Raw genomic sequence first — 26,860 nt, 5'->3', positions numbered from 1 at the left:
TTGTGTATCAATTGAACATAATACAGTTACTACCTCTCCAGAGCATCTAAACACGTGCTTAAACTCTGGTGAAACCCAAGGGCCACAGGGATGTGCTTATGAACTTGGAATGGGAGGTGTGAAACGTGCTCTTGCTAATTTGCACTAACCATTCATACCAGTGTGAACACTTGTGTTGCCTGAATTAACAAGCAAGTGAACACCCCAGCAAAGCCTGAGATTCCCAGGACGTCCTTGTTAATTACCCTGGCTGTGATTTAATGTTAATTATTTATTGTACTTCATTGTGTTCTGTAGCTCAGTTCCTTCAAAACAAAAACCTGAAATGTTAGATTTATGAACTATCCTTCTGGCACCATGATATTAAATCTTTTCTAAGAGGGATTCTTGTTTAATTATAAGGTATGTACTAAAGCTTCATTAATTTATGTTACAGAGCTAATTGCAGGCCTTTTTGCTTTTTCTTTTAGCAACAGCAGTCCTTGAAACAATGCTCATGCTGCCATGGGGGCCAAATCCTGCAGTAATTACATACACAGCAACAGATGAGTTGGACTTTATCTGCAATTTCTCCTCTAAGTGGTTGCAGGACAACTCTATTTAGGGTTGAAAAGGATAGGTTTTTAAGGAATGCTGAAAAAAAGAGTAATGGCAGCTTTCATTCTGAGCTTGGTATCGACTAAACACGGCCACAACGTTGTAGAATTGAGTGAATTTGTTCTCAAGCACAGGGGATTATGGATCTAGGTGTTAAGAGACAGACATTAGTGATCCAAGAAGAGCCTGTCTTGGTTGTGAATGTTTTCAAACCTGCAGTGTGTTTGTTTGCAGGTTTTTGGAGTGCTCTCAAAATGGAGTAAGCAAAATACCCGGCTGCAGATATTCCCAAGCTTTGGTGAGTTGCAGCACTTCAGAGTGCCCTGTGCCTGTTGAGTGATCTTCCAAACGCCGTTGTTTCCAAGGCTGGTCTTATTTGCATGTGCCATCTTTATCAGGGATGGTGAGATAGATCTGTATTTGTCTCAAGCAGCCTGTCACCTGGCCCAGTGGTGGATTTCTGTTCAGTCTCACAATGCTGGGAGTGTATCTGGTGACTGATGAGACTCGTTCCAGGGCACACTGGTGAGTTTGTGGCACTGCTGGGTTTGCAGGGTGAGCTCATGAATCTCACAAGCACAATCTGGATTAGCAAGCTCTGCCCAGCCTGAGAAGACAGAAAACGTTTGCACCAACACCTGTGAAGGGAGAGTGATGACTTTCACAAGATCTTAAATAGATTGTACCGAATCAATTACCCAAGTTCTATATGTTAACTACAGCTGGGACTTTAACTAGGACCCAGTGAGCTAAAAAGGATCCTCCATCCTTTCCGAGCCAGCAGGAGTTGTGCCAGGCTGGGCTCGGCTGGAAGTCTTTCTCTGTAGATCTCGCTGCCTGTCAGCGTGAAAGGGGGATGGAGGCTAAAAATGGCTCAAGGCACGGCTGGCTGTACGCAGGGAATAGCAATGAGAGTGGCGGAGACGCGCTGGGCTCTCCAGCGGAACGAGAGCCCGAGCGTGCAGACGTTATGGAGAGCATCCAAGAGGGTGGAAAGCGGGCACCGAACAGGTCCCGCGGCTCCAGCCAGGCGCTGCCGCGAGAGGAAATGGCAGCAGCAGGGAGGGAGAGAGGGGGAGACGGAGCGAGTGGAACTGGGGTGAGCCTGCCGAGCACGCGGCCGGAGGGCGGGAGGTTGCCGAGGCCTCCCCTGACGGCGCCCGGGAGCCGCCTCAGCCAGCGCGGCGCTGCCCCCGGCCCGGCGCAAGGCCGCGGCGCGCCCGGCCCGGCCCTACGGGGGGCGCCGAGGGACCCGCCGCGCGGCCCCGCCCCCGCCGAGCGCCCGCCCCGCCCGCCGCCCCCCCTCCGCCCGGTGACGTCACCCTCAGCTCGGCCGGCGCCATTTTGAAAGTGGAGCGTTTGGGGGGGGGCCGGAGCGAGGCGCGGAGCGGGGGCAGCCCCAGGAGCGGAGCCGGCCGCACCCCCGCCGCCATCCGCCGCCATCCGCCCCCCGCCGCCGCCCCCCGCCCGGCACCGGCGGCCCCGCCGCGCAGCGCCGAGACCGCCAGACCCGCCGCGGCCGCTATCGCGAGCCCAACATGGCAGGTAAGGGGAGGCTGCCCCGCGGGGCACCGGCCCCTGCCGCCGCCGCCGGGCGGGGGGCGCAGGTGAGGCTGCGGCCTGTGGCGGGGCTGCCGGCGGGGGCAGCGGCCCCGGCGCTGGGCTCTTCTCGCCGGCCGGCGGAACGCCTCGCAGCCAGCCGTGCCGCCGGCCCCTGCCTCGCTCGCTGCCCCGGCCCCGCGCTCTCGTTCCGCCTCGCTTGCGCGTTCCTCGTTTTTCATGTCCCCCTTCTGGGAAATCGTGCTTTGCAGCCGCCCACCCACCGCTCCTTCCCTTCCCTGCTTCATCGGGGGAAGAGAAAACCGAAAAGAGGCGTGAGAGGGAAGGTGGAGGGGCTTTGGTGGGGGATGTTCAAGTTAAGTGTGCAGGAGGTTTGGAGGCAGGGTGGGTCTTTGGCCATTTTTTCTCTTTTTTTCCCCCTAGGAGGCTTTTTGGGTTTGTGTACGTGCTCGTACGTTGCGTTTATTTCTCAGGTGGAGTTAGGAGTGTGCAGAGAAGTGCTGCTGTGCACGGGGAGGTGTTCCAGGCTGCAGACGTGCTTGTATGGAGAATACAATTGCACCCTTCTGTAGGGTGCAGCTTCTGAGCATCAGCAAATGAGACTAAAATTGGGTACAGGATGTAATTAAAGACTACAGGTCTTGCCGTGTTTTCTTTCTCATTCCTTCCTGTGCTTGCTCCCCATTTTGCATCCTAAAGTGCTCTTGGTAGGCTTAGAAGTGTGTGTGCATAAGATATCTCCTTCTTACTTTTCCTTCTTCGTTTGGAAATGTATTCATCTTCCTCCTCCTCTGCAAATGAATTCTCTTTTGAGCGCTGTGCATGTGGAGGAGCAAGCGTGAGAGGCTCTATTAGGTTTGTGCTTTGCCTTTTTTCCCCTACACACCATATGCCCATGCTCCACCCTCCTCTTTTTGTTTTAGTCACAGGAGGGGGGGGTTGAAGTGCCAACTTGGTTCAAGTAAATCGTATGAAAAATAGAATTCTAGCCTGAAGTAGAAAGAGCAGTGTCTTTTCTTAGAAGCTTTCCCCTTTAAATGCTTCCATGGTGCCAGCTGCTAAATGACAAATGAAGAGGTTGGGAGAAAGAAAATGGGTTATCCGGGTTTGGGGGAATGGGAGGGAGGTGTGGGTGGGAAAGCTTTCCAATGTATCCCAAAAAAAAAGCAGCGTTTTGACATCTCTTGCGTAGATGGGTGCTTGTGCTCGCCTTCACCTTGTCAGGTTGGTAGCTTGCACGTCTCTAATCCTTCAGCAAAGAAATTCAGGCAAGCAAAAAATGCCAGCTAGGCTCTGATTCCATTCCAGCACTTAACGTCTGAGACATTTGGTCTTTTTTTTTTTTGGAGAGGTTATTTTGGGGTTTCTGATTTCCTTGACTCCCACCCCCCCCCTTCTCTTTAACTTGGTATAGAAGAGGGAAGAAGTCTGGATTCATTGTTACCCCCAAAGCCGTACCAGAGCTCTGCATTAATGTGTAAATGCCATCTGTTGCTCAGCCTGCTTGAATTGTGTTGAGCAAAAGTTCCATTTTGACAGTGTCTTTGGGAGAAAGGAGCGGGGAGGGGGGGGGAAGAAAGAAAGAGGCGAGCCCAGTTGAGTCTCTTCCTGTATGTTCTCAGCCCTGCAGTGATTTGCTCAGGATGAAATGCAAAAGAAATGGGTGGTGATTTTTGGTGTGTGTTTTGGTGGCAGGGTTCAAATGAATCACTGCCTTCCGCCGAGGCAGTAATGTTCCTCAAGTTTTCTCTTCGATCCGTTTTCTATGGTAGTAGACCTCGTTTAACGTCAGATTGCTTGTTTGCTTTGCTGCTCGGATTTGCTGCTTTGTTGTAAGGCTGATAAATGCTTTTCCTTACTTCTGCGAAGAGACTCTGAAACTGTGGTAAAATCTTTTCTCTTTAGCCTTTAGCGTGCAGGTTCAGTTCGACGTTGCTGTGAAAGGAGGAAGTGAACGGTGTGCTTGGTTTATATTGAATGAAAGAGTGAAGTTTTCCAAACATGTGCAGCTTTTTTCTGGCAGTAACTGTTGAAGTTGTGTGTGTTTATGCTCATAGAGGGTTCTGACTTCTAAACTGGGAAGAAGCTTCGTGTGAAATAAGATGTTTGTGCCCTCTCATTGTAAACGAGCAGCTGAATTTAGCACTAGCAATATTAATTAGCCCAGCGAGCTTTTGGTGCTTTTATCCCTGTTGCTGCTTGTGCTTACACTCTGGGCTGGTTTTTTTTTCCTCCCAAACGTTGCATTGAACGCTGGCAAACCTCTCCTGACAAAAACAATATCAGTAAAGGAAAAAGGTGGGGAGGGGCAGTTTGTGATTGTTGCTGAGGAAGTAGGCGTGTGCAGTGCTGTCTGAAATCCTCAGTCTGAACTATTGTGTGCTCTTTGTGTTGCTGTGGGGGGTCTCAGTTTATTATTTGTTGTTCTTGTTGTGTTTTTTAGGAGCTGGAGGAGGAAATGACATTCAGTGGTGTTTTTCTCAGGTGAAAGGCGCTGTGGATGATGATGTAGCAGAAGGTAAGAGCAGTATTTTTCCTGAATGCTTTTTTAGTTACTCCTTAAGTAGGGAGTTGTGAATGCAGCCTTACTGAAATATCTCAGTGTTGGTGTATGCAGCTTCAGCAAAGCAAACAGATATTTGACATGCAATCAGATACCCACTTTCAGGATTAAACTGTGGTTTGGTGTTCTGTTCAACACACTTTCAAGAAGGGCTGGATTCAGGCATCCTAAATATTTCACTTCAATATTGTTTTCCAAGATTAAAACTTTCCTCTCAGTCAGGTTTTGGTTTGTGGGGTTTTTTTTTTCCCCCTAATCTGCAAAATGGGGAATGTGATACTTGCATTCCACAGGGAGGTGATGTGAAGATTAATTAATGTTTGTACTCTTTGAAGATCTAAGTACTAGATAAAGATCAAGTAATTTTGTCAATCTTTCCAGCTTCAGTTAGCCAGGAGAACATTTGTGCATACTTACTCATTAAGAGGGGACTTGTGTTTGAAATAATACTGGAAATTGCTGAAAACTTTTCGAAGCTGGCAATGACAAATGTCATTTCACACTAAGATGGCTGCCTGTGGCTGCAAAAACAGCCTTGTTATTTTCTTGTGCTTGGATTGGGGCTCATTAGAGGGATCGTGCTTTCCCTGTGCTGTTGGTTGCTGTGCTGGAGAGCAACATTTCTTCTCTGATCTTTTTTTGAGCAAAGTCCTGTGGACTTCTAAATGTCTTTGGCCATCAAGTCCTATTTGCACAACACAGTCTGTAAGATCTTGAGTTGAACTGCTTGCAAAACAAAAGTTTACCTCGTTTAAGCAATTCGTAGGTTGTTTTCTCTTTATACCTATCCTGACTGCTGCACTTAGAAGTGAGGTGGATGTTGTCTTTAGAAAAGCACTAGCTGCAGTTTCCATTATTTCCCCATTTGATGTGTGGTTGGAATTAACTTCCAAAGGCCAAAAAAAAAAATCATTGTCAACAGAAGTGACTTGTTTTTATTTATTAGCTACAGCATGTGCCAAATGATGCACTTTCAAAGACTCCTGTCATTTCCAAGCTGAAAGATGGCTTTTGAAGACAATAAAGCTGTAACCACTTTTTTGAAGTTTATTTTTCATTTCTTCAGGAAGTAGCTTTGAAAGCTTGAACTCAAATCTACTGTAAAATGTACAGTTTCTTTTTCCCCTGGCAGACTTTGAATTCTGTAACCTTTATTTTAATGACATATCAAGCTAAATCCTTAATTAAGTACAAAGATGGAAGTTGTGCTTCTGTGGAACGTGCTTGCAAATAATTCTTCATTGAAACAGACACGTTGACGTGCATATAATAGTGGTGAACTTTTTGTATGTATGGCAAAGTGGCTTTTACAAGGATCTGGAAATGCAGAAGTCAGGAAATTGTCCTCAACTTCCTGAGCTGAAGTATTGTGTTTGGTGTTACGAAAGATGACTTGCTTGCCTTATGCTTCCTGACAGGTTAGCAGCTGTACTGTGTATTGCTGATGTCATAGTGGGTGGAGTTCAGGGAAGCCTTAACTGTAAGTGAATTAACTAGCTTCAGTGTCAGCAAGTCAGGATGGCTTACAAAAAATTGTCCATCTTTTATCTTATGGAAGGTGCAGCCTTGTGATTAAATGGCCCAAAGAGAAGTTTTGTTTCATTGTCGGTTATAGCTGACTGAGGATGTGTTTTAAGGTGAAAATGCCAAAGGCTTTAGATATACTCCAAGACATCCTGCTGTGTAAATGCCCAGATACTGGAGAGGGGTGCCAAAGTTGGTATTGCTGATTGTAACAAATTTGTTGAGCTGAAATTCTTTCCTGTTCTGCTCCCACAACTGATGCTGGGAATTGTTGAAAGCCAACTGTCTAATCAAAGTGCAAGTGTAGCCTCCATGTGATCCTTGGAGTTCTTACAATGCTTTGTAATGTCTCCCTGGGATCCTGTTGGAAGGGTTAAAAATCTATCAAGCTGGCTGCATATTTCTTGTTATTAGCTATATCTGCCTTTCATGTTGGCTCTAATGAAATGGAACCTTGTGCGGTTCTTGCAGAAATTGGATCGGCAGCTTTGCACGGTTTCTGAACCTCCTTCACAATACCCAAGGACAAGTTGGCAGTGGCTCTAAGTGTAGTCTGAGGGACCTTTTTTTCCCTCCCTGCCTTTCTGTCTGCTTTTTTTTTTGGTGGCAAGCCCCGTGGTGAGAGCTAAAGAAAATCTGGCCGTTTGAAACTTAAATGCTTGTGAGTACAGACTCTAATCACATCCGTGACTGAGGACAGTGCAGTCTGTGTGCAGCAGTACCTGGGGTGAGGAATTCTACTTATTGAATGGCTTTAGAACTCAGATTTAAAAACAAAAACTAAACCAAACCCCAAAGTTTTGTTTTGGAATGCTGAAACTTTGCAAAACAAACCTGAAAGTAATGGGAAGTTTTACTTTCTGTTCCTGTTTGTAACACAATGTTGCAATATTTTTGTTGGAAAGCTGGTTTAAACTAAACTAATACAGTGTTAGCCAAGAAAGTGCACCCATTTAACTGCATTAATCAGTAGAATGCAAAACCAGTGTGGCCTCTACAGGGTTGCCTGTAAAACAGACCAATGGAGAGGAACGTTTTTGATTTGGTAATAGTGCAGCAACTTTGAAGAGCTTTCTAAGCATGCTAGTACATAGCTTCCCGTGTATTTGAGGTCAGATCTGACCTTGTCACCTTCAAGTAATATGTATAACCTATAATTCTTTAGATGCTTAGGCGAAAATAGCTATTACAAAGTCAATATTTGGTGGCTTTGATGGCTGAAACATGAACTCTGATACATGTAGTTTGTAATTTTCTGGCTTTCTAGGCACTGTGTAGTAGATGAACGTGACAGTGTTTCTTTTAGAGCTAATGAGGATGGATAGCAGAGAAGAGGAAAAGCTGCTGCTAAAGCTTGGGGAGAGATGTCAATGAGCTTGTTTCTGGGGCCTGCTTGTGTTGTTCTACTGTGGCAGAGCTTTTCTAACTTGAGAAACAGGAATGTTCTAAGTACTCTGGAGAGTCTAGAGCCAGGACATTAGATTAGACAAGACTTCTCCAGTGGAGGGCACAGAGTCATTCTCCTTGGTAGGTTCAATGCTCAGGTTACCAATAGCACCTGTAACACATGGATAGCTTTTATTTTGTGCCAATACTGTTTCAGTGCAAGTAAGGCTTAACTGTCAAAAAATACTTGAGTACAGACATTGCCATGTTTTCTAGGTGGAAGTTTCCTTTATAGGAATGGTTATAAAACAGGATTACAAAGATTTTTCTGCAGCAATTCTGTTGTTTTGGGACTTGATTTTACTTTTCTGCTGTTATGTTCTCCAAGATGTGGCATCATGGCAGTTCCAGTTACAAACAGCTAAGGTTTGTGAATTTCAACTCTCTCTGAAAACTGGACACGTGTTTAATGGAATTAGTTCATGCTTCAGAACAAATTAAGTTAAATTGCTTTAATTACTTGGCAGGAGGAAAAGAGTCAAGCTGCTGTATCTAAATGTTCTTTTAAATGTAATCCAAAGATATGTAGAAGTCTGGTAGTCTGGGTCCAAGGCTAGGAGACAGCCACTCAAGTCCTAAGCTTTAACCCTGAGTGATTGCTGCTCATCTTTGACGTGCTAACTATTTCATGCCCAAATTGTCTCTGAAAGAAGTACCAAAATATCTGCTGTGGGTGCTGATTAGACTTTAAAATAAGGTCTGATGCTTAACCGTTCTGTAATAGCCTCTGACTTGTTTTATGTTTCCTCATTTATAGCCAAACCATTGCTGCAGTTTGTTTCAGTTTGTGCAGATGATGCAGGGATGAAGTCTCTACATTTCTATCCCTTGCCAGTTTATATGTGTGTGGTCAGATATATAAACAAGATTTGACTTTTCCCTTGTTCAGGAACATGTTCTGTATTTGATTCTATGTATGTTACATCTTTCAAGTGTAGTTCCACGTTTATTTTTGGCAGACTTCAAAATTGCAGAGCAGCTATGGGAACTGTTGTTGCTTCAGTAATGGTAGTTTGTCTTCAGTGCACGAAAATAGTTATCTCAGAGTAAGGAAAATTGAAGCCAGAAATGAGGACTCCTGTAAAAAGCAATTTACCACCATCTGGAGTTCACCATTTTCTCTTGCCTTACCATGAAACTTTGTCAACTACCATGTATCGGTAAGTTGATTATCTCTGTCCTGCCAGATGGTTATTCCTGGTGGCACAGGCGGTTCTGTAGTCTTACCAACAACTGACTAAAAGGGCCTGTACCTTGCAGATGGGGGGATGTTGCTGAGGTCATCTGGGAAGAAGGGCTTCTGCTGAGCTGTATTTGTGGGTGAGAGGAATGGAAGAGAAAAAGTGGCATTGTTACAGAAGTCACCGACAGGCTTTTTAATGGGAACTGATGGGAAGGGAGGAAAAATTCTCAGAGAAAAGTAGGAAATGTGTGAGAGGTTGCAGTAATAATGATGGAGTGGCGTATAGTGCTGGGAGGGAGCTTAATTTGGGTTTCTGGGGGCTGTGGTTATGTTCTCTGTGTGTGCTCATAAGGTAAAATCAGTTAGAAGGAGCAAGGACTAGTCATTGCTTGAGTTTTAAGGGGTAGTTTGAAATGCAGATAAATTAAGAGCCAAGGTTTTAGTCCTAATCTGTATTCCTAAATCTGCTCCTGTATTTTAGCTCTCTTCAGCTGATGGTAGAATGACTGTCTGTATGTAGAGAGAGAAATAGGCTACTGTGTTCTACAAACTGCTGGTCTAGATTGACTAAAGTATGCATTTAAAGTGTGAAGTTCCCCAAAACAAAGAGCATTTAGCAACCAGCTAAATAGTAAGTAGCTGTTTAGCTCGCCACAAGTTACTCCATACTCTCTCTTGACATGGATTTGGTAGCTCGAGCACTTCAGCTTGTCAGTCACACTGACCACTGTTGTGTTGCTTCTGTGATGCTTTGCTGTTCTTGGAATCTATTTTGGATTACATTAAAAATGAGTTGGAAAAAGGAGTGAGTTTTGTGTCTCAAATATGGTAGTTGGAACAATCAAGCCACAGACTCCAACAGCACAAATGAATGCAACTTGGGTATCCTGATGAATTACAGCTCTTGAACAACATTGTGAAACTTCATGGCTTTTAATTTTAAAGGTGCTACCTAAATGATTTGGGATATTTCCACCCTAGAAATGGGTTTCTGTGGTATGTGTAGCTTGGTAGAATGTGTTTTGGAAGAACTAAAATGCAGAACAAAACTTGTAGTGGCTGCAATGCTGAAGTAAGAGTTAAGAGCTGGGTGTTTCTAGCTGTACTGTCTGCCTGCTTTTTTTCCTCCTCTTTCTGTTCTCTTCTGACTTGCCTATTTAGGCCACGACTAGATGTTTGGCAGCATTTCTGCTTGAAGAGGCACTCCTTCACACTTTGCTGGCACAAGCATTTGTGTAACTGCACAATGAACTTGTCTGGGAAGCTGATCCTGCTGAAAAAATACTTAAAACTATGGTTTTGACTGGATAATTTTTCGGTTAGATTGAACCCTGATGTGATTCTCAGGGCTCAGTGTATGTTTGTATCAGCCTAGTGTGGAGAGTGATCAAATGGCTTACAGGAACAGAAGGAACTCTGGAAGACCGTTGGTCTCTTGGTGGGACTTAAACCCAGTCGGCACAAGATCCTGATCTCTGTATGCTATGCTACTACCAATGGTAAAGTCAGCTGACAAAAAGGACTTTCAACCTTTGCTGTTCAAGATATATACTTGGAACATGAGCTGTTGAAGGCCAGTGACAGACTGTGACTAATACCAATACTGTAACAGGAATTTAAAGAGACTAAATTGAAATAATGTCCAAATAAAATGCCTGGAGCTTTGGTGTGGTGCACAGATTCTTGTCAGAGATCTTGCATCACTGGTGATCTTCTCTTAGCTGTAAAGACTGAAGCTGGTCCAAGTATGTGCTGCTGTCAAAAACAAGTGGACCTGTATTTTTTACTGACATACATCACAGTCAAATCAAATCTCTAAACTTTATGTGGACGTGAGAACACTGGCGTTGTAGAGAAGGAATGATGAAAACCTGTGCCTGAGTGCAAAGCTCCCTCATTTCATAGTAGCACAGGTTCAGGTAGATAGAAGCCAGCTTTAAACTGCTGTGCAGTGTGACAGTTCTAGGTTGTACCCCTGTGCAAATGCCCACACAGGGCCACTGTTATTTGTCAGCACACAGAATAGGTTTCCTTCTTTCAGTGTCTGCACAAGCAGCATGTGGAAATGAGATTTAGCATTGTTAGTTGGTAAAAAGAGCTGAGTTACTATCTGTATGTAGTTTGGTTGTGTGGAAGTTGTTATAGAAAAGAATACCATTGAAATGGGAGATGGGTTACTTACTGATTGCTTTACTGTAAAGCACTTTAAAAAGATAATCTGACAAATGATAATCTGCTCTTATCATGTCTTATCGCTCTTAATATGATTTGGGAAATTGATCCTTTGTTTGAGGTTTTGCCTTCACCTAAAGTAATGGATTGTCTTGCATTTAGATGCTATAGAATTAGGCCATTGTTTTGGATGCTGTATAAGTGTGCATACAATTAAATCTGCTGTGTGCTGTACCTCTCGTAGTAAAACCATCAGTTACTGATAGTACCAAGTGAAGACAACCATTTATTGTTTCCTTGGTAGGAAACACTGTGTTCTCAAATCAATTTTTTTAGTATAAGATGCTGTTATAACTGCCTTAAGGGTATTTTCCAGGCCTTTTTTTGTGTTTTCAGTGCTCTATAGTATGCAGTACTATAACTATATCTGCACTATTTTTAGTATTGAACAAAAATTTTGGCAGAATAAGTCAGTATTCAGTAATGGTGTGAAACTGAGGTTTACCCTTTTAAAGGAATGATTGAAATGAATGAAAAGTCTTGGCACAGGTAGGCACTTAGGTTGTGAGTGTGGTAGAGACGACAGTTACTGTGTTTCTATGAAAATCAAAGGAGAGAAATACAGTAAGTATAACACTTGATCCAAACCAATTTAGAATAATCTCTTTCAAGAAGCAGCAATAGGTCTTAGAGTCAAAATAGCTACATCTGGACAGTTGTCTGGATTTTAAACTTGAGAGGAACGGGTAATTATAGCTTTGTTATTGCTTTATGGCTCAGTTTGCTCCTACGTCATGCACTAGGTAAATGCTGCTTTTGTCGGGATAGTACGTAAGCAAGATGGAAATAGAAAGGGCACTGTTGTTCTTTCATGCTGTTACATTACATGAGCCTTTGTGAACGTGGGGGAAGCCTAAAAAAGGTGTCTTAAGAGGTTAAATATTGATGCTTTGTGTGTGCTTGGACTTGTTAATAATTTCCTATAGCAGGACTTCTTTTACTGAATATACTGTTGCTCACTTTCTGGCTCCTCAAATGTGGGACTGTTTTAGGACATGGCTCAGGGGAACAGCAGGTAATGTTACATGATGGTGGTCTTGCTGTGTTCTTTTCTTTGACTGCAAGGTTTTGAGTGGTGAGATTTGCCTTTAAAATGAAGATGCTAGCTAATGAGAGCTCAAGTCCTGCTACTGTGAGTTGTTAATATTACTGAGAATAATTATTTGAGGCTCCTGTGCATGACTGTATTCAGTTACAGAAACAGAAGTGGTTGTAAGCTTCTCTCTTGTAGCATATTGTGCTTTTGTTAAGCACCGGAGGGGAAATTATTAATTTGGTCGGCCATTCTTTATAAAAATGTATTTTCCTCTCAGCCATCCACAAGTGATAGCACCATTAAGAAAACCAGCATATTTAGGTCACATGTTCAACCCTGGAGGCACTTCTGCTTGCATCTAATTTTGGAAGAAGATTTTAGGGTCAGGAAAAGAGTGTTTAAGAGAGTTGTGTTGTAAGCAAGATTGATTTCCCAGGTATACAGAAAGGATTCATTGTGGAAATGTGTTAAAATGAACTGACAAAGGAGTGGATGTCCATAGTGAGTGAAGTAATGAGAAATTTTTATTGCATGGTCACTTAGTAGTCAGAACTATGTATTCATCTCTGCTGGAAACTTCAGTTGTACTTGTGACCTTCACAGGCACTGTGCACTCCACAAGCTGCCTGAAATTCATCTAGTTAGTGCCTCCCTCCCTTCTGCTAGGGTAGGTAAGAGCCATTTTTGCTTTCATTTTCTTTCCTTTAGAAGGAGGCACTTGACATGTTGTCTGAGGTACAATGGTCTCTTGCATTCTACAGATAAAGATTAAAAGCCTTAGAAATTTTTGGCCTTAGCTTTTGCATCTGAAATAATAGCTTTGGTCAAAGAATGTGTGAGAAGAGTCTGAAACAGCATGATAGTTTCTGGGAGTTGTTTTTTATATCTGCAACAGAAATGCACACCAAGTCACTGAGTTCTAGTAGCTGATTTTGAAAGGCATTGCCAAATGATTATATTTTCCTAAAATACTGCTACTAATTTTTAACTTGGAATGGCTTCAGCTAAAAGAGAAAATCAAGATATTCCAGTGCTCTTAGTCTGTAGCATTCTGAGTGACAAGAAAGGCATTGCCTAAAGGCTTCTGTTATGTACGTGCAAAACAATAGCACAGTATGTTGTTTCCAAATATATTGTTATTTGCAAACAGAAACCTAACCACTGGCTTTTCTGTGCTGTGCAGCCCATTGAAATTCTGGCTGTGATTCCAGCAGAGATTTTTCCATAAATAGCTCTGTACTACTTCAGCACACAAACAAGCCCCTGAAAAGATCTAAAGAAAGATCTTCTGAGAGGACTGTTTAGCCGGTATTATCAGCATGTACTTAGGTGTAGAGACCATGGTGGATGTGAGGAATGGCTCTATAGGTTGAGGTGGGGGGGATGTCAGCAGGAATTAGGAAGTAAATGCCAATCCAAATGAGTTTCAGAGACTTGTGAATCACCTGGCTTGATCCTAGCAGGGAATAAGAAGGTGATAAAAATGAACAATTATAAGCAGATGTTTTCCTTTCAGTATTGAAGTTTGGTTTTTTAAATAAAAGCCTTTAGGTAGTGACTTTAAGCATTCAGTGATGGTTCAAGTATACACAACTTGAAAAACAAGTGATTTATTCTTTCAATGGACAGGTGTCTAAATTCAAGCATCCTTTTAACGTTTTTACTACTTGAGTGTTTGGTGATGTGAGTTCATACTCAGCTCTTTTGGTAGCGCAGGTGTTTCAGTGCCCTGTAGGTGACCATCTTGAGGAAGTACCATAGAGGCTACTTTTGTGTTGATGTTGTTATAATTTGTGTAAGACGTCTTGAGTAGGTAATTTGTAGTCTTGAAGAAACTTGTAAACATTCAGTGAGAAGAAGAGATGAGTAGCTGTGTTTTGCCTGGGTCACAAGGCTGATTTGCTGCTAGTTCTGTTGCTTAGAAATATTGTTTATTAACAAAGCAGAAATCCTCTTTTAAAGGGAATGAAAGAGCATGAAAGTAACTTTGGCATTTGTGAAATCCGTGCTCTAAGTGGTAGATTCTTCAGTGCCATTCTCAGCCCCTGGTTATCAAGCAAATGTGTTTATCAGCTGTCACAACAGAATGAGGATGGTACCACAGAGGACAGGGCTGACAGGACCTTGGGAGCTTGTTAGCGTGTTCTATAAACACAAAGCTCTCAACTGTACCTGTTGCTCATGTTGGATGTTTATTATTAAACTTCCATCTGTGGAGATTCTAGGCTCAGCAGCATATATTTGAGAGCTTGGCTACCCGTGGTGTTGAAAATATCTAAAATCAGTTTGGGTGAGAGAACATGTGAAATTTGTGTGTGAGAATGGTCTTGAATGGAAGTGAACCCTGATACCCGTCCAAGGCAGTAACTTGGTGATGTTAACTGGATACAACTCAGTGGGAAGAAGAGTTTAACTACTGACACTTTTTTTTCTTTCAGGCCTAGGTGATATTTCTGAGCTTATTGAGATGATTTTTTTTTTTTCTAATAACATTCTTTTTCATTCCTACCAGACATATTGAGAACAGTTCCCTAAGAAAATGGAAGTATAAGCAAAACAGCTAGGTAACACAGCAAAGGCCTCTGGAAAAGATACATTGCTAATGTGTTTATTATGATGGGAAGGAAAAAGCACTGAATAAAACTTAGTTCAATTCTTTTAGTGCATTCTATGAACTCCTCATACTAGGTATAACTAACATTACAGAGCACTTGTGTAAGCATTATATATAAATCCTGAAGGGTGCCCAGTGAGTGTAGTGCTGCAACTTACCTTGAGGCACAAGGTAAGATCCTGTAGATCAGTAGGAGTGTTTTCAGAGAGGTCAGAAATGGCAGTGCTGTTCTCTCCTGGAGAAAGGCTATTTAATTTTTCTGTTCCAGCATAAAGTTGATTCTGGCAAATGAGTAAATCTGAATTTTTGTTCTCAGCAGTGCCTAAACAGAGATGTCACTGTCTTGAAAATGAGGCATGCAGAAACAGTTTTGCTGTAGCTTTATTAATGATGCATTGTAAAGCTCTGCAGGCAGAGAAGGTGTTGCAACAAGTCGTGTAGCAGAGCATTATGGCTAGACAAATGCTGGGTTAGAGTAGAAGTCACAAAATCTGTTCTTTACAAGCCTTTATGTCTCAATTCTCATATTGCTTGCTAAGTCCCTCAGTTGTGTGAGTGGTAGTGACAGAACATTCAGACATCTAAGGGTATGTGAAGCAATTGTGGGCATAAAGTTGCTGCTAGAGTTAATTTTGTTCCCCTATAATTAGATAAGTATGATCTGTATGCGATTGTACGAAGGACAGAAATAACCAGTAACTCACCAACTACATTCTACGCAATATAAATACAACTTAACCCTTCTGTCATCTTTGTCCAGGAAGACCTCTCATAAATCAGGGTAGATTTTACTGCCTGGACAGTGTTTCTGTAATGGAAATAGAAGTAGTGTGGATTGTGTATGGTACTGCTCAGTACAGTGACTTTGTTTAAAGGATAATGTATCGTTGAAAGGCACAATTCCTGTGATAGTACATGATGGAAACAGGAAAACTCATAGGAGAGGAAGCTTTTTTTCTTTCTTGTGTCACTTAGTCAAGTTCCATCTGCAGTAATACTTAAATGATTCCTGCATCATATAACCTGGAGATGTAGGTGACACTGACACTTCCAGTTTCTCCCTTCAAGCAAACCATAGACTTCATCTTCTATTGGGTTTGCATTTTTATCTAAGATTTCACTTTTGGGGTTAAAAAAGAAGTTGGTTTTAGGTAGAATTTTATTGCTGTGTTTGTTTTCCTGCTTTTTTAGTGTATTTAAGCCACTCAGGGAGGGCTTGGTTATGGGACTGTTCTGGACGTTGTAAACTTTGTTGGCCAGAATTTTGTGGTGCTTGATTGAAGCCTGAAGTTTTGGGCTTCTTTGTGTATATCTGAACAGGGACACTTAATTTCTCCAGGTTAAGTGTAACTGACATGTGCCATAACCAAGAGCTGGGCACGAGCTAGGTCTGACACATCTCAGTAGGAGGGAGACTCTTCTTTGCCCTTTTCCCACCTGAAAACAGATTTAAGCTTCCCAGGTTGGAAGCTCTCGGCAGATGAATTTTGTCATGTTTAGAAAACTGAACCCCATGATAGCTTTCATGTTGAACAGCTGGTTGGCATTTTAAAATGCTGAAAGGTTGGATTTGCTGTTGATGACTTTTTGTTTAAAAGCAGAACAATTCTGGCAGGTTGAGGGAGGAAAACTTGTGGGCAGACTTGAGCTCTTTTTATTATGTAGTATTGCAGTAGCTGCAAAGAGCAATGTCAAGGAGAAGTTATGACCTTTAACTGTGTGTTCCTAGTTGTGATTAAATGTTGTAGTTCCACAACCTGTGAGATGATTCACCCGCCTTTCTAAGGTTATTTAAGACGGATAGCAGGAGTGGGTCTGGATTTCTGCCACTTATACCTCTTATGTTTATGATATTAATAAACTGGTGTCAAATGTCCTGGGAACGGTTGATGCAGGTTGAAAGACCTTTGTTTCAGCCAACAATAGACCTGAATTAGTGTGAATAGGAAAAGCAAATAGGCACTTCCTGTCATATTTTAAGGAATACTTGAGTTTGGAGAAGCACATGTATTAAGAGACTTGAACTAAATGCTCATCATTTCCACTTTGTCCTTAGTAACATGTTCCCTGTGTATGTATGCATATGTATTAGTCTTTTCAAACATGCTTGTAGTACTAATAAAGTAAAGTAGAATCCCAGTTGAGTAGATTCTTTAGGGTATTCTTCAGGGGAAAAGCTCTAAACCTGTGTAATGAAGGTTTAAAGAAAGGAATTGTTGTAGTTGTTGCTTTCCTCACAAGGTTTGTTCCTCAAGTTAAAACTTAAGAGGCCTGTTGCAAAGACTAGAAACTCTGAGTAATAAAAATAAATCTGGGTATTGCTTGAGGTCACTTTGAGGTTCAGCTGCCTTTCATAGATACTGTAAACGTCCAGAAGAATGCTATTTGCGGTTTCGAGGCAGAGGATGCCTTTAGAGACTCAAGGGAATTCTTGTCAGATATTAAATAATCCCTTATTATTGAGTTTGAGGTATTTTAAGGCTGATGTAGCTTGTGTTGAGTTGAAAAATGGCTCTGTATTGGACCAGGGATGTCTCTGCTTTGCAGTAATGTGCATATTCAATTATTTGGTAGTGATAGTCTTCCAGACTTGCAGCAGCTTCGTACACACTTAATTCCAGAATGGGAAAGATCATAGGATTTTCTCTCAAAGTTCCTGGTAACCCATAGGTCAAGGCAGCTCCCAGAAGGCTTAGGAAGTGCAGCAACAAGGCTGAACTAATGCTTTGCTTGTTCCAGAGTGTTGTGTTTTTATGTCCCCTAATGCTGGAGCTAAGTTAACCTGTGTAGGCAGCCAAGTCAGCAATAGGTTTTGTGGTGGTTGTATCCAGGCTGCTCTGTTGTAAATGTTTTTAGTTTCCCACATCTCTGAATGTGATGAGACTGACTGCTGCTTACATTGTTCTCCCAACTAGATACTGTCTGGCTTAGGGGCAAGAGAAGGTACTGGCAGCTCTGTAGGTTTGCACCTTCTTATAAACTGAAGATTCTGCTGTAGTCAATTCATTCTCTTGCAGCTGAAGGAAATTTGTCTGTTGCTTTGCTATGCCTGTGTTCTGAAAGGAACTGCAGTGATGTCTTAAGATTTAAAAATAGAAAGTAATTAATCAGGGTGATGAGGGGTAATGGTTTTTATCCAGAAACCAAATGGCTTTACATTGTTTATATAGAAAGAACATTCTACTATCTGCTGTTGTTAGGAGTTTAATCTGAGAGGATTTTTCAATCTATTAGTAACTAATTCGGGGTTAAAAACAGCAAAACTGTTTAATTCTCTTATCAGATGAAATGGCTTCAAGGCACCAATTCAAGACTGCTTTCAGCTAACATACACACAAAAGCCAGCAAAGTTTGCATCAGAGGAATTAGAGAATGCAGTGCCAGATTCAATGAGCAGAAATAAAACCTCTACAGTGAGGTGTAACCCAGTGGTTACTGCTTCAGAACTTCCATGGCAAATCACAGCTCTGCATCAACTAAGGTGTAAAAGTTTTTTCAAGGCTTGTCCTAATTTTTCATGTGAATGCTTTAACTCCTTTCACACAGATCAAACTTTTAATGCAGTTTTATGTCATGTTAAGTGACAGAAAGCACGGACCAATCAGTTCATTCAATGTAAGACATAAGTTAGCAGAGTGCTTCGATGTGCTGCTCTGTCTCATCTCTGTTTTTCTCAGTGCTACCACAGATGTCTTGGAGTCATGTGTGCTGCAGACTCTGAATTTCCTACTATAGATGGAGACAGGAAGCCAGTGGTCTGAGGTTTAATTCAATTTCCTTTCTGTTGTAGCAATGCTGAATTCTGACCTTGTTTAGGGATCTGTTGTAAGTGTAAGCTTGTGGGGACTGGGTACATGTAAACAGAAATGCAATTAATTGGCATTTTGGTAGTGGGCTTGGTAGCCTTTTGCAAACACAACTGTGCTGTCTGGAGATGTGGTTGCTCCTCAGTGTGTTCCTTGCCCTTGCTTGTGGAACACCTTCAGTTCAGTTGTAATGAGCTCTCTTAGCTTAGCAAAATGCAAACTGCTGAATGTAACTGGAATGTGTTAAAGCTTTGAGGTGCTGGTAATGCCTGACGAAAGTGGTGATCATAGTGTTCCCTGTAGTGATTTTTGGCAACTTCTGAAAGTTACTGTTGTTTTAGCATGCTTGTTCATTGGCCTCTTGTCTTGGTCTGAAAACGGACCACGGGAAAAACTTGACCTGAATGGAGATGCTGAAGCTTACAAATGTTGGCCCACAAACACCAGTTGCCCAGTGAGGCACAGCACTTGTTTACCAAACACAAAGATTAAAATGCTTAGTATGCTACTGCCTGTACAACTTGGAGTTGTAATATTGAATATAGTGGGCTTTCTCTGAATTGTGTTTAAGTGACGAAGTTGCTTTGCTATCACAGTTAAGATCACTTAAAGATTTCTGAATGTGTAAGGAGCTGCTTTTCCATAGGAGAGATGCTGTATTGAGGGTAGTTTATGCAGTCAATTTTGGATGTGAAGTACAGCATCTATTCACTGGAGACTGGTGTGTGTATGTTACACATAGATACGTACGGAAACAAAACTGGGAGAATCTTTTCACTCTTAATGCCTCTACCAAATAGGATGTGGATTTCAGAATGAATGGGGAAAATGATGAGTTGATCATACATGGTTTTTGTTTCCTGTATCACAAGGCCTGGAGAACTTGGAATGAACATGTATGTTGGGGAGCACTTTGTAAATCTTTGTGTGTGGATTTCCCAGATTTGCACAAATCAACAAAACAGCTTAAATTACTGTGTCTGCTTATTGAACTGCCTGTTCAGCTTCAGCATGTGTTCTAACAGTGGTAGGGCCAGCAGCAGTGTGAAGCTAGATGGCCATCATAGAAATTCCCCTCCCCTCCCTGTTAAGGAGGGGACCTTTGTGTGCCCTTTGTGTCCAGCAGCTTTGCAGGACTGATACTTGGGAGAGAAGTAGTAACCAACTGGCTCTTGAAATGCTTCACAGTACGGGAGTGAGAGTTGTTGCCACAGGGGTAACCCCTTTGTTTTCTTCACTCCTGTACTGCATGCATTTCCTCCTGTCCTCATATTTCTAAGGAATTAATATCTTTTAAATGCTCTCCCCTAGTAGAGAGAAGATTTGTTTAAAGGACTTGTGGAATGACTCTTGAAGTAAATTGAACAGTAGGAATTCCTTATCCCAGCTGCCTTTGGTTTTGTTGCCTAGTCACTTCTGAGAGATGGAATGAATGCAGAGAATAGCTCTTGAAAGTGAATGAAGAGAAGAAGGGAAAAGAAGTCAATAGTAAAACTGGTCATGATAACTTGAAAGTATACAGTCCTTGTGTTCCCCTCCCCCTCCCTCCATACACACATTGGGCATGAGGCTGGAATGCAGAGGGCGTTTTCTTTATAGGATGAGTACTAAACAGCACTTGCCAGTTTGTTCTCTTACTCTTTCCCTGGTGTGTATAGTTGTGGTATCCCTGTGCTGGGAGGTCTCTTCTCTGCAAACAAGCATGTATAGTCATTCTTTCTTAATCTTATTTAAACAGCCTTCATGTTCACTTTGAGGTTAACACTTTACTATCTAGCCCCAGAGACTTAACATGCAATATATTAGGACTCTTAATAAGTGTGGTAAAATCATGCAAACAATGGGGTGATGTTGGGATGACTCAGACATTGAGAACATTGTGTAGCTTCTTAAAGTATTTGAAGCCTTGGAGGAGCTTTTTGTTCCTTTTGTAGTGATTTTGGTTGGGTTTTTCTCCCCCAACAATGAAGTATGTAACTTAAAACAGAATTACTACTGGAAATAAGAAAGTCCAGTAAAAAGTCACAGTTTTCTGTCACTAGCTGTGATTTGAGCCTCAGTTTTTGTTGGATCTCCTTGGTAGTGTGAAGCAGGAAAGTTTTTGCTTCACCGTGGATTGGAAAGGACCAAACAATTCTAGGAAGAATGGCTCAGGTATGCTCACTAATTGTGTGTTGAATTCAGATCTTTCACTGTCTTTATCCCACATAATGTTTATGTATGTTATGTGCTGCTTCCTCAATCTGAGACTTTTTTGACCTTCATTGGATTTTAAGAATAATCCTGAAAGTTGGTTTCTTAATGTTTCCCCTTCCATTTTCTGATGTATCCTTGGAATGCTCAACTGACATTTAGTATGGGCTAACTAGCTTCTAAGGCTGGCAAAGTGAGGAAGTGGGCTAGTTGGTCAATGAATTGTCTTTTTACTCCTTAGGACAGACTTGCCAATCTGTAAGTAATCTGCTCTACATTGTGGATGAGATTTGTTTGAGTTGCTCCTTTTGGAAAATTCCAGCAGTGGTGTTTTGAGCCCCTGGGAAGGTGTATAAACAATGAAGAAGTACCAAAATGCTTTTTAAATACTACAATTCTTTGTTCAGTCCTTGGAAACATCAGGAGATTGCTCCACTTGTGTAAACATACTGATTTACTTGCTCTCTGCTTAGGCAGCAGATCAATGTGATTCCAAAAACTTGCCCAGAAACCTTTTAGGTCTGGTGGAATAAAGACGCTCTTTGTTCACTGCCATGATTGACTTGCTGTTGTAGAGTAGGTGACATGTTTTGCCTACCAAGTATGTTTTATAAGCAGAGTTTATATAAAGTTCACAGTACATTAAAATAGATAGCCTCTTCTGTACTAATAAAATAGCTTTTATTCTGTTATTGGAAACAAATTTAATACAGAATTTCTTTTCAGGTTCACAGTGGGCCTTCTGGAACTAAGTCATTGGATTACAGTACTTGTTTGGCTTGATTGAGCTGTTTTATTGCCTTATTCCATAGAACTGTTGACAGTGGTAGAACTTCAGCACAGCCCTTTCTCGAATATTTCAGAAGACCTGCTTGGGATAGTGCATTTATGGTTCTTGTTCAGCACTCACTGAAAAGTGTGGAAGGCCCCCAAAGTGTTTAATGTTGCCTTGTAGTGTTTTAAGATATCAGCACTGGAAATGCTGCACTTCATCTTGTTGTCAAAGACAACTCAAGGTGCTTGTGGGGAGGAGACAAATCTGATCTTAAAGCAGGGGTAACTTGGTGGAAGTCTGTTAAATGATAATGCTATCTAATTGTATCCTGTAAGGGTATGGTTATCAGATAAGGTTTTGGTGGTTATTTATCTCTGCTGGTGGTGCTTCAAGAAGAGGGCATTGAAGTGAATTCAGCAGTAAACAATAGAATGTATCACGGTTCCCTAAGCCGTTGGTGATGAGTGCTGTCCGTCTGCTTATCCCTAATACTCCTCCTTGGTGCTCTTTGCCTGTAGAAGGGATCATAGACAAGCTTTTGGCCAGTGAGATCAGCCCTCTGTGTTTGCAAGACTCCCACCTAGAGACTGTAGCAAAAATAGCATGCACAAAAGGGAGGAGGCAGGGAAAAGGCAGCGTGTTCTATAGATGCTTTTCGTCTCCTTGCGGTGCTGAAGGACTAAAATAGCCCCGTGTATAACCATCACGGGAATTAGTTACCATATGAAAGGAAAGGATAACACTGACATGGTTTTTTGGCAACGAGAGTGTTAACACAGATGAAAATACACAAGCGAATCAGTGCACTGCGGAAGATGAAATGCTTCCCCTGTCAGTTCTCAAACACTGCTGAACCCGCCCAGTTTAGCACCAGTGCCTTGATGTCTGTCTCTTCCTTTCACCAAGGTATGGGAATGCAGAATTCTTAACGGTGAGTTGTTGGATTTGAAATGTATGATTGGTGGGTTTGCTCTCCAGTACTGCTTTCTGTACAAAATAGACATCTCAGCCCTGATTTGGGACTACTTAAGCACAAACAATTTTTCTGCTTGCTTTTTGGCGTGTTTGTTTTGTCCTTGGAAAGGGAGCAGTGTTGACATTGCTGTGTAAAAGGCACCTCGGTGTCTGTGGATGTATTTTGAGTTTAAAAGTTGAATAATGATTTTCTATTGTGATTGATGCTAAGGGAGAGTATTCTGTTTCTAATTTAAGATCGATCCAAGTACTGTCATAGTGTCAATCAGGAGAGTTGTCAGTTACCACTGACTGAGCCTGCTGGGCTTCTTGGAGGTCTGGGGATGATGGTGCTGAAAGTTTATTCATGCCGTTGAGTCTATAGACAAAGCAGGACTTGTATCAGTTTGCAGATCACCGATACGGAACTTGGGTATCTTGTAAGTTAACATAAATACAAAAGGGAAGAATGTCTGGAACAGTTAGAGGAAAGGGATTAGCTTTCTGCTATAGATGAGACTTGTATAATTAATTAAATACTATGTATTAAATCAGCAGTCCGTAGAAAATTGAGGGTTTCTATTCAATTCAAGATTTTTCTGGCTTTTGTTGCTGCCTGTTCTAATCAGAAGGCTTCAAGCCTGAGGCTTTTGACCTTATAAAAACTTTCCTGTGGTGTTCACCAAGTGCTACATTGAATTTATCTATCTTAATGTTCCTATCTGGACATACAAGATTTTTAAGGCAAAACTTTCTGTGCTGTTCTCCTTCTACATACGTGTATTCATTTAGATCTGCCGATAACTTGCTGCATCATCTTCTCTTTTAAGACTGACATAGCTTCAGTGTTAAAGCTCTCAATATTTTTCCAAGTAGTAATTATTCTGTATGTCTCTCACTATTCAGAGATGAGTTATCTTGGTTTTCCTTCAATTACTTCCTTAAAGTCTTATCCTGTCAAGAGGATTACAGCAACGTGGTTTGTGTTGTATGGAGTAATCCAAATTAGATAGCTTGGCTTGCACTTCACTCTTTCTGCATGGTGGGTGTGATTAATCACATGATATTGTACCCATTCACCTATGAAAGGTACATATTGAATGCCATATCTTCATCTGAGTAGTAGGCAGTCTTAAGACTTACAGATGTGAGAAAGCACTTCACCTTGTTCACAGATAGTCAACAAATGGCTAAAGTATCCATTGGTTCTGGGGGAAAAAAGATTATGTGCACTGAAATCAAGGTTTTTCCATGTGTGATCTGGATCCTGGTTTATCTCTATAGAGGTTTATATCATACTGATGTCCTTAACACACTGTTCTTGAGAAATTTCAGCCTGTTTGTGTTTCAGCAGTGCCAGGTAATCAAGGCAAGGAAGGTCAGTGGAGATAGGATAATCTTGTGTTTATCCCTTGTTATATGGCAGCTTGTGCAGTGTATATATATAAAACACAACTGAGCTGTACACACCTAAGACTCTGACTCGGCATCTTTAGCCTCTGAGGGCGCTGCAGCTGAGTTTGGCCTGCTTGTGTAGACTGTCTTTGCAGCGTGCAGTTTTCAGACAGATAGGCAGCACACTTGCAGCTGCTGTGTAACGTGGTTGTTAAAGAACAGCTTGTGAACGTCCTCTAAGGCCACGGCCCGTGGGCTTGGGACAGCCCAAGAATGATGTAAGTTTCATTTTGGAATGAAAATGAATAAGAGGAAAATCCTGCATGTTTCACTTCTTCAGAATGGAATAACCCTCCTGCTGTCTCTGATAAGATAGCTTCTGTGATAGGCTGCACAATAGCGTCTGTTTCGACTCAGGCTTTTGTTTAGCAGGAGCTTTCGGGCTGTACAGCAGGTACCAACCCTTTCTTAATTCTAAAACAGAGAGCGAAGAACCCATCTAATAGAGAACGTGGGTGTGTTGTTTGTCTACATGGACTGACACAAAAGTGAAGTGGCCTGAAGACTTGCAGTGTAAAAGTCTTAGGTACTTTCTTCTGCAGCAGATTAGCTCGATGTACTTGTATTGCAATTTGGAGTTGGCATTCAAGGATGATTTGGCTTCTGCTTCTACTGTTTGAAAGTATGAGGAGCACGTGTGCATGTGAAAAGGTGAATTGATGTGCTTAAGTTTTAATTTGTCCTGTTTTGCTTTACAAACAGATCAATTTGATACTAGGCCCGACTGGTTCTTTTGTCAATGTATATTCACAATTTAACTTTAGTACTCCATATAAAAATACTTGTGGGTACTGTAAAACCTTCCTCATCCAGAGGAGAAACCTGAGGCTTTGAGACAGTTGAATTCATTTCCTCATTTTCTGTAGCTGTGTTTGTACCACATCCTTGCAATCCTTAGACACTGATTTCTTAACGTTAACCTTGATATATTTTGCCTTTAAGCTGTTAAATGTCCAGAGTCCTTAAAAAAGAGGCTTTGAGATCGTGTGGATAATGATTGTATCTAAATCTGTCAGAAAGAGGGGAGAAAATAAAGGTAGGAGTGTGTGTGTACAGTCTTTTTGCTGTTCTAGTATGAGTGAACATCCATTTCTATACTATACTAGAGTAGCAATCATAAAAAACAGTTCTAAAGTCTATTTAAAACCTTTAATAACGATTTAGGGCACAACAGTGAGCTTGTAACTCTGTCACAGTGAACTGATAACTGGTTCCATTGTACAGCATTGTACATTGTACAAGAAATCTGTACTTGTATTTTATAACATAAGTAAACTTAAACTTAGTTGAGGCATCAGTTTGTAGTATTTAGAGGAATTATTAACTTATGGGGGTTTGTTTCTGTTCCTATGCAGCGGATATAATTTCTACAGTAGAGTTTAACCATTCTGGAGAGCTGTTAGCAACAGGAGACAAAGGAGGTAGAGTTGTCATCTTTCAACAGGAGCAGGAGGTGAGTGCTGACTACCTATAGTATGTTTGATGTTCTCTGTTCCTCTTTGTTCTCTTTTTAAAGAAAAGGGGCATGCTTTTACAACACACTTGACACAAAGTGCAGGCCTGTGCAGTGAGCGGTTCAAGTCGTGTCATTTAAGAGTAAAGAAATGACTGAGAACCTTGTAACATTGTTAGACATTAATTTCAACACTCTTTAGTTGTAGTCTAAAGAGCTTGTGCAGTGAAGACAAAGGTGGGATAGGACACAAAAAGACCTTGGGGAAGCTGAAGTTGGTGATTTTACTCTACTTGGTTGTGATTATTATTTTGGGTTTCACTGTACTTGGGGAAATAAAAGCTGCCCTTAAAGGGAGGATGTAACTGTGACCTAAGATATCCTTTTCCATTCTGGCATCAGTCAGGTAAAATCATAGTAGCAAAAGTATCTTTATCATTAGGTGTCAGTTTATACTTGTTCTTTTGGTCCTTGCAGACACATCTTCTAATGCTAGGGAAAGGCCACTCACTACTCCCATGCTAAGGGTAGGAAAGCTGAGCTGGAGTGCTGGACTTTCTAGAGAAGGTTGTTAGTTATAAGTTGACTTGGTTGGAGTTTTTTTTCAGGGTGAGGATAAGACAACACTCTTGTCATCCCACTGCCTAGAAAAGTCATGCTGTTACTTCTTCCCTTATATGTGCCATTTGATTTTAACTGTAAAAAATGTAAACCTGAGGAACTACCCAGTTCCCCAGCAGCAGCTGCTTCTGCTGTGGTCAGTGGGTGCCATCTAGTGGGGTGCTCCCAGCTGACCACTTTGCCCTCAGCTTCTTTCAACCTCCGAGATGCAGGTAGGATGTAGATCATCCTCACTGTTGTCATCCTGTAGTTTTGGGAACAAACTCTTTAACTGGGTTTGATTTTTGTTTGTGGTTTTTTTCAACCCTCTTTAGCTTGCATCCTTTAAGGATCCTTTAATGTAACTTAAAGCTTAGCTAGCTAGTTGCTTGTTCTCAAGTGATTTGTCTTTAAATGACTGATTTTTATGTGTAACTCAGGCTAGTATCCTTATGATCTGTGAAGAGAGGTATAGTAAGAACCACCTGGATTGATTTTGGCATAATTGGACTACTCAGTGTTTAGGAAATGAACACTGAGGACAGGATTCCCTAATGTATTAGTAGTTGTACCATATACACGACTGTCTAGATCAAGTTTTGTGTCATTAGAGTATCCAGAAGTGAATCGTTTAAGTATTTAGATTGGATTTCTGTACCACCTTCTATCATTCCAGAGTCCTTCACAGACCATACACACAGGATGAGAACCACTAAAACACAAGGGCTCTGTTCCTGTGTGACCAACTATAGGTGGTTCTGCTCTGGCAGGGGGGTTGGATTAGATGATCTTTTGAGGTCTCTTTCAACACTTAAGATTCTGTGTATTTCTGTGATGTCTAGCTACACAAACATGTGTTAACTTAACCT

The 26,860-nt window shown here is 41.7% G+C and overlaps 1 protein-coding gene across 5 annotated transcripts in view; it reads left to right on the top strand.

The window, feature by feature from the left end:
- Positions 1 to 1,929: 1,929 nt before the first annotated feature.
- Positions 1,930 to 26,860, top strand: part of PPP2R2A (protein phosphatase 2 regulatory subunit Balpha) — a 33,748-nt gene continuing 8,817 nt past the window's right edge. For 3 of the 5 annotated variants that reach the window (XR_009820488.1, XR_009820489.1, XM_010202366.2), the window contains exons 1-3: positions 3,874 to 3,925; positions 4,601 to 4,675; positions 25,294 to 25,391. Coding sequence is in view for 3 of the 5 variants with exons in the window: in XM_010202366.2 (XP_010200668.1) it covers positions 3,889 to 3,925; positions 4,601 to 4,675; positions 25,294 to 25,391 (210 nt within the window). In the remaining 2 variants the exon portion in view is untranslated. Of the gene's footprint in view, positions 2,143 to 3,873; positions 3,926 to 4,600; positions 4,676 to 24,894; positions 24,975 to 25,293; positions 25,392 to 26,860 lie in introns of those variants that run through there. The other 2 variants (XM_062015772.1, XM_062015773.1) reach the window with 2 other exon arrangements.

The sequence above is a fragment of the Colius striatus genome, chromosome 27 (assembly GCF_028858725.1).
Source record: "Colius striatus isolate bColStr4 chromosome 27, bColStr4.1.hap1, whole genome shotgun sequence".
NCBI classification, from domain to species: domain Eukaryota; kingdom Metazoa; phylum Chordata; class Aves; order Coliiformes; family Coliidae; genus Colius; species Colius striatus.
This window is presented reverse-complemented; position numbering and strand designations above follow the sequence as displayed.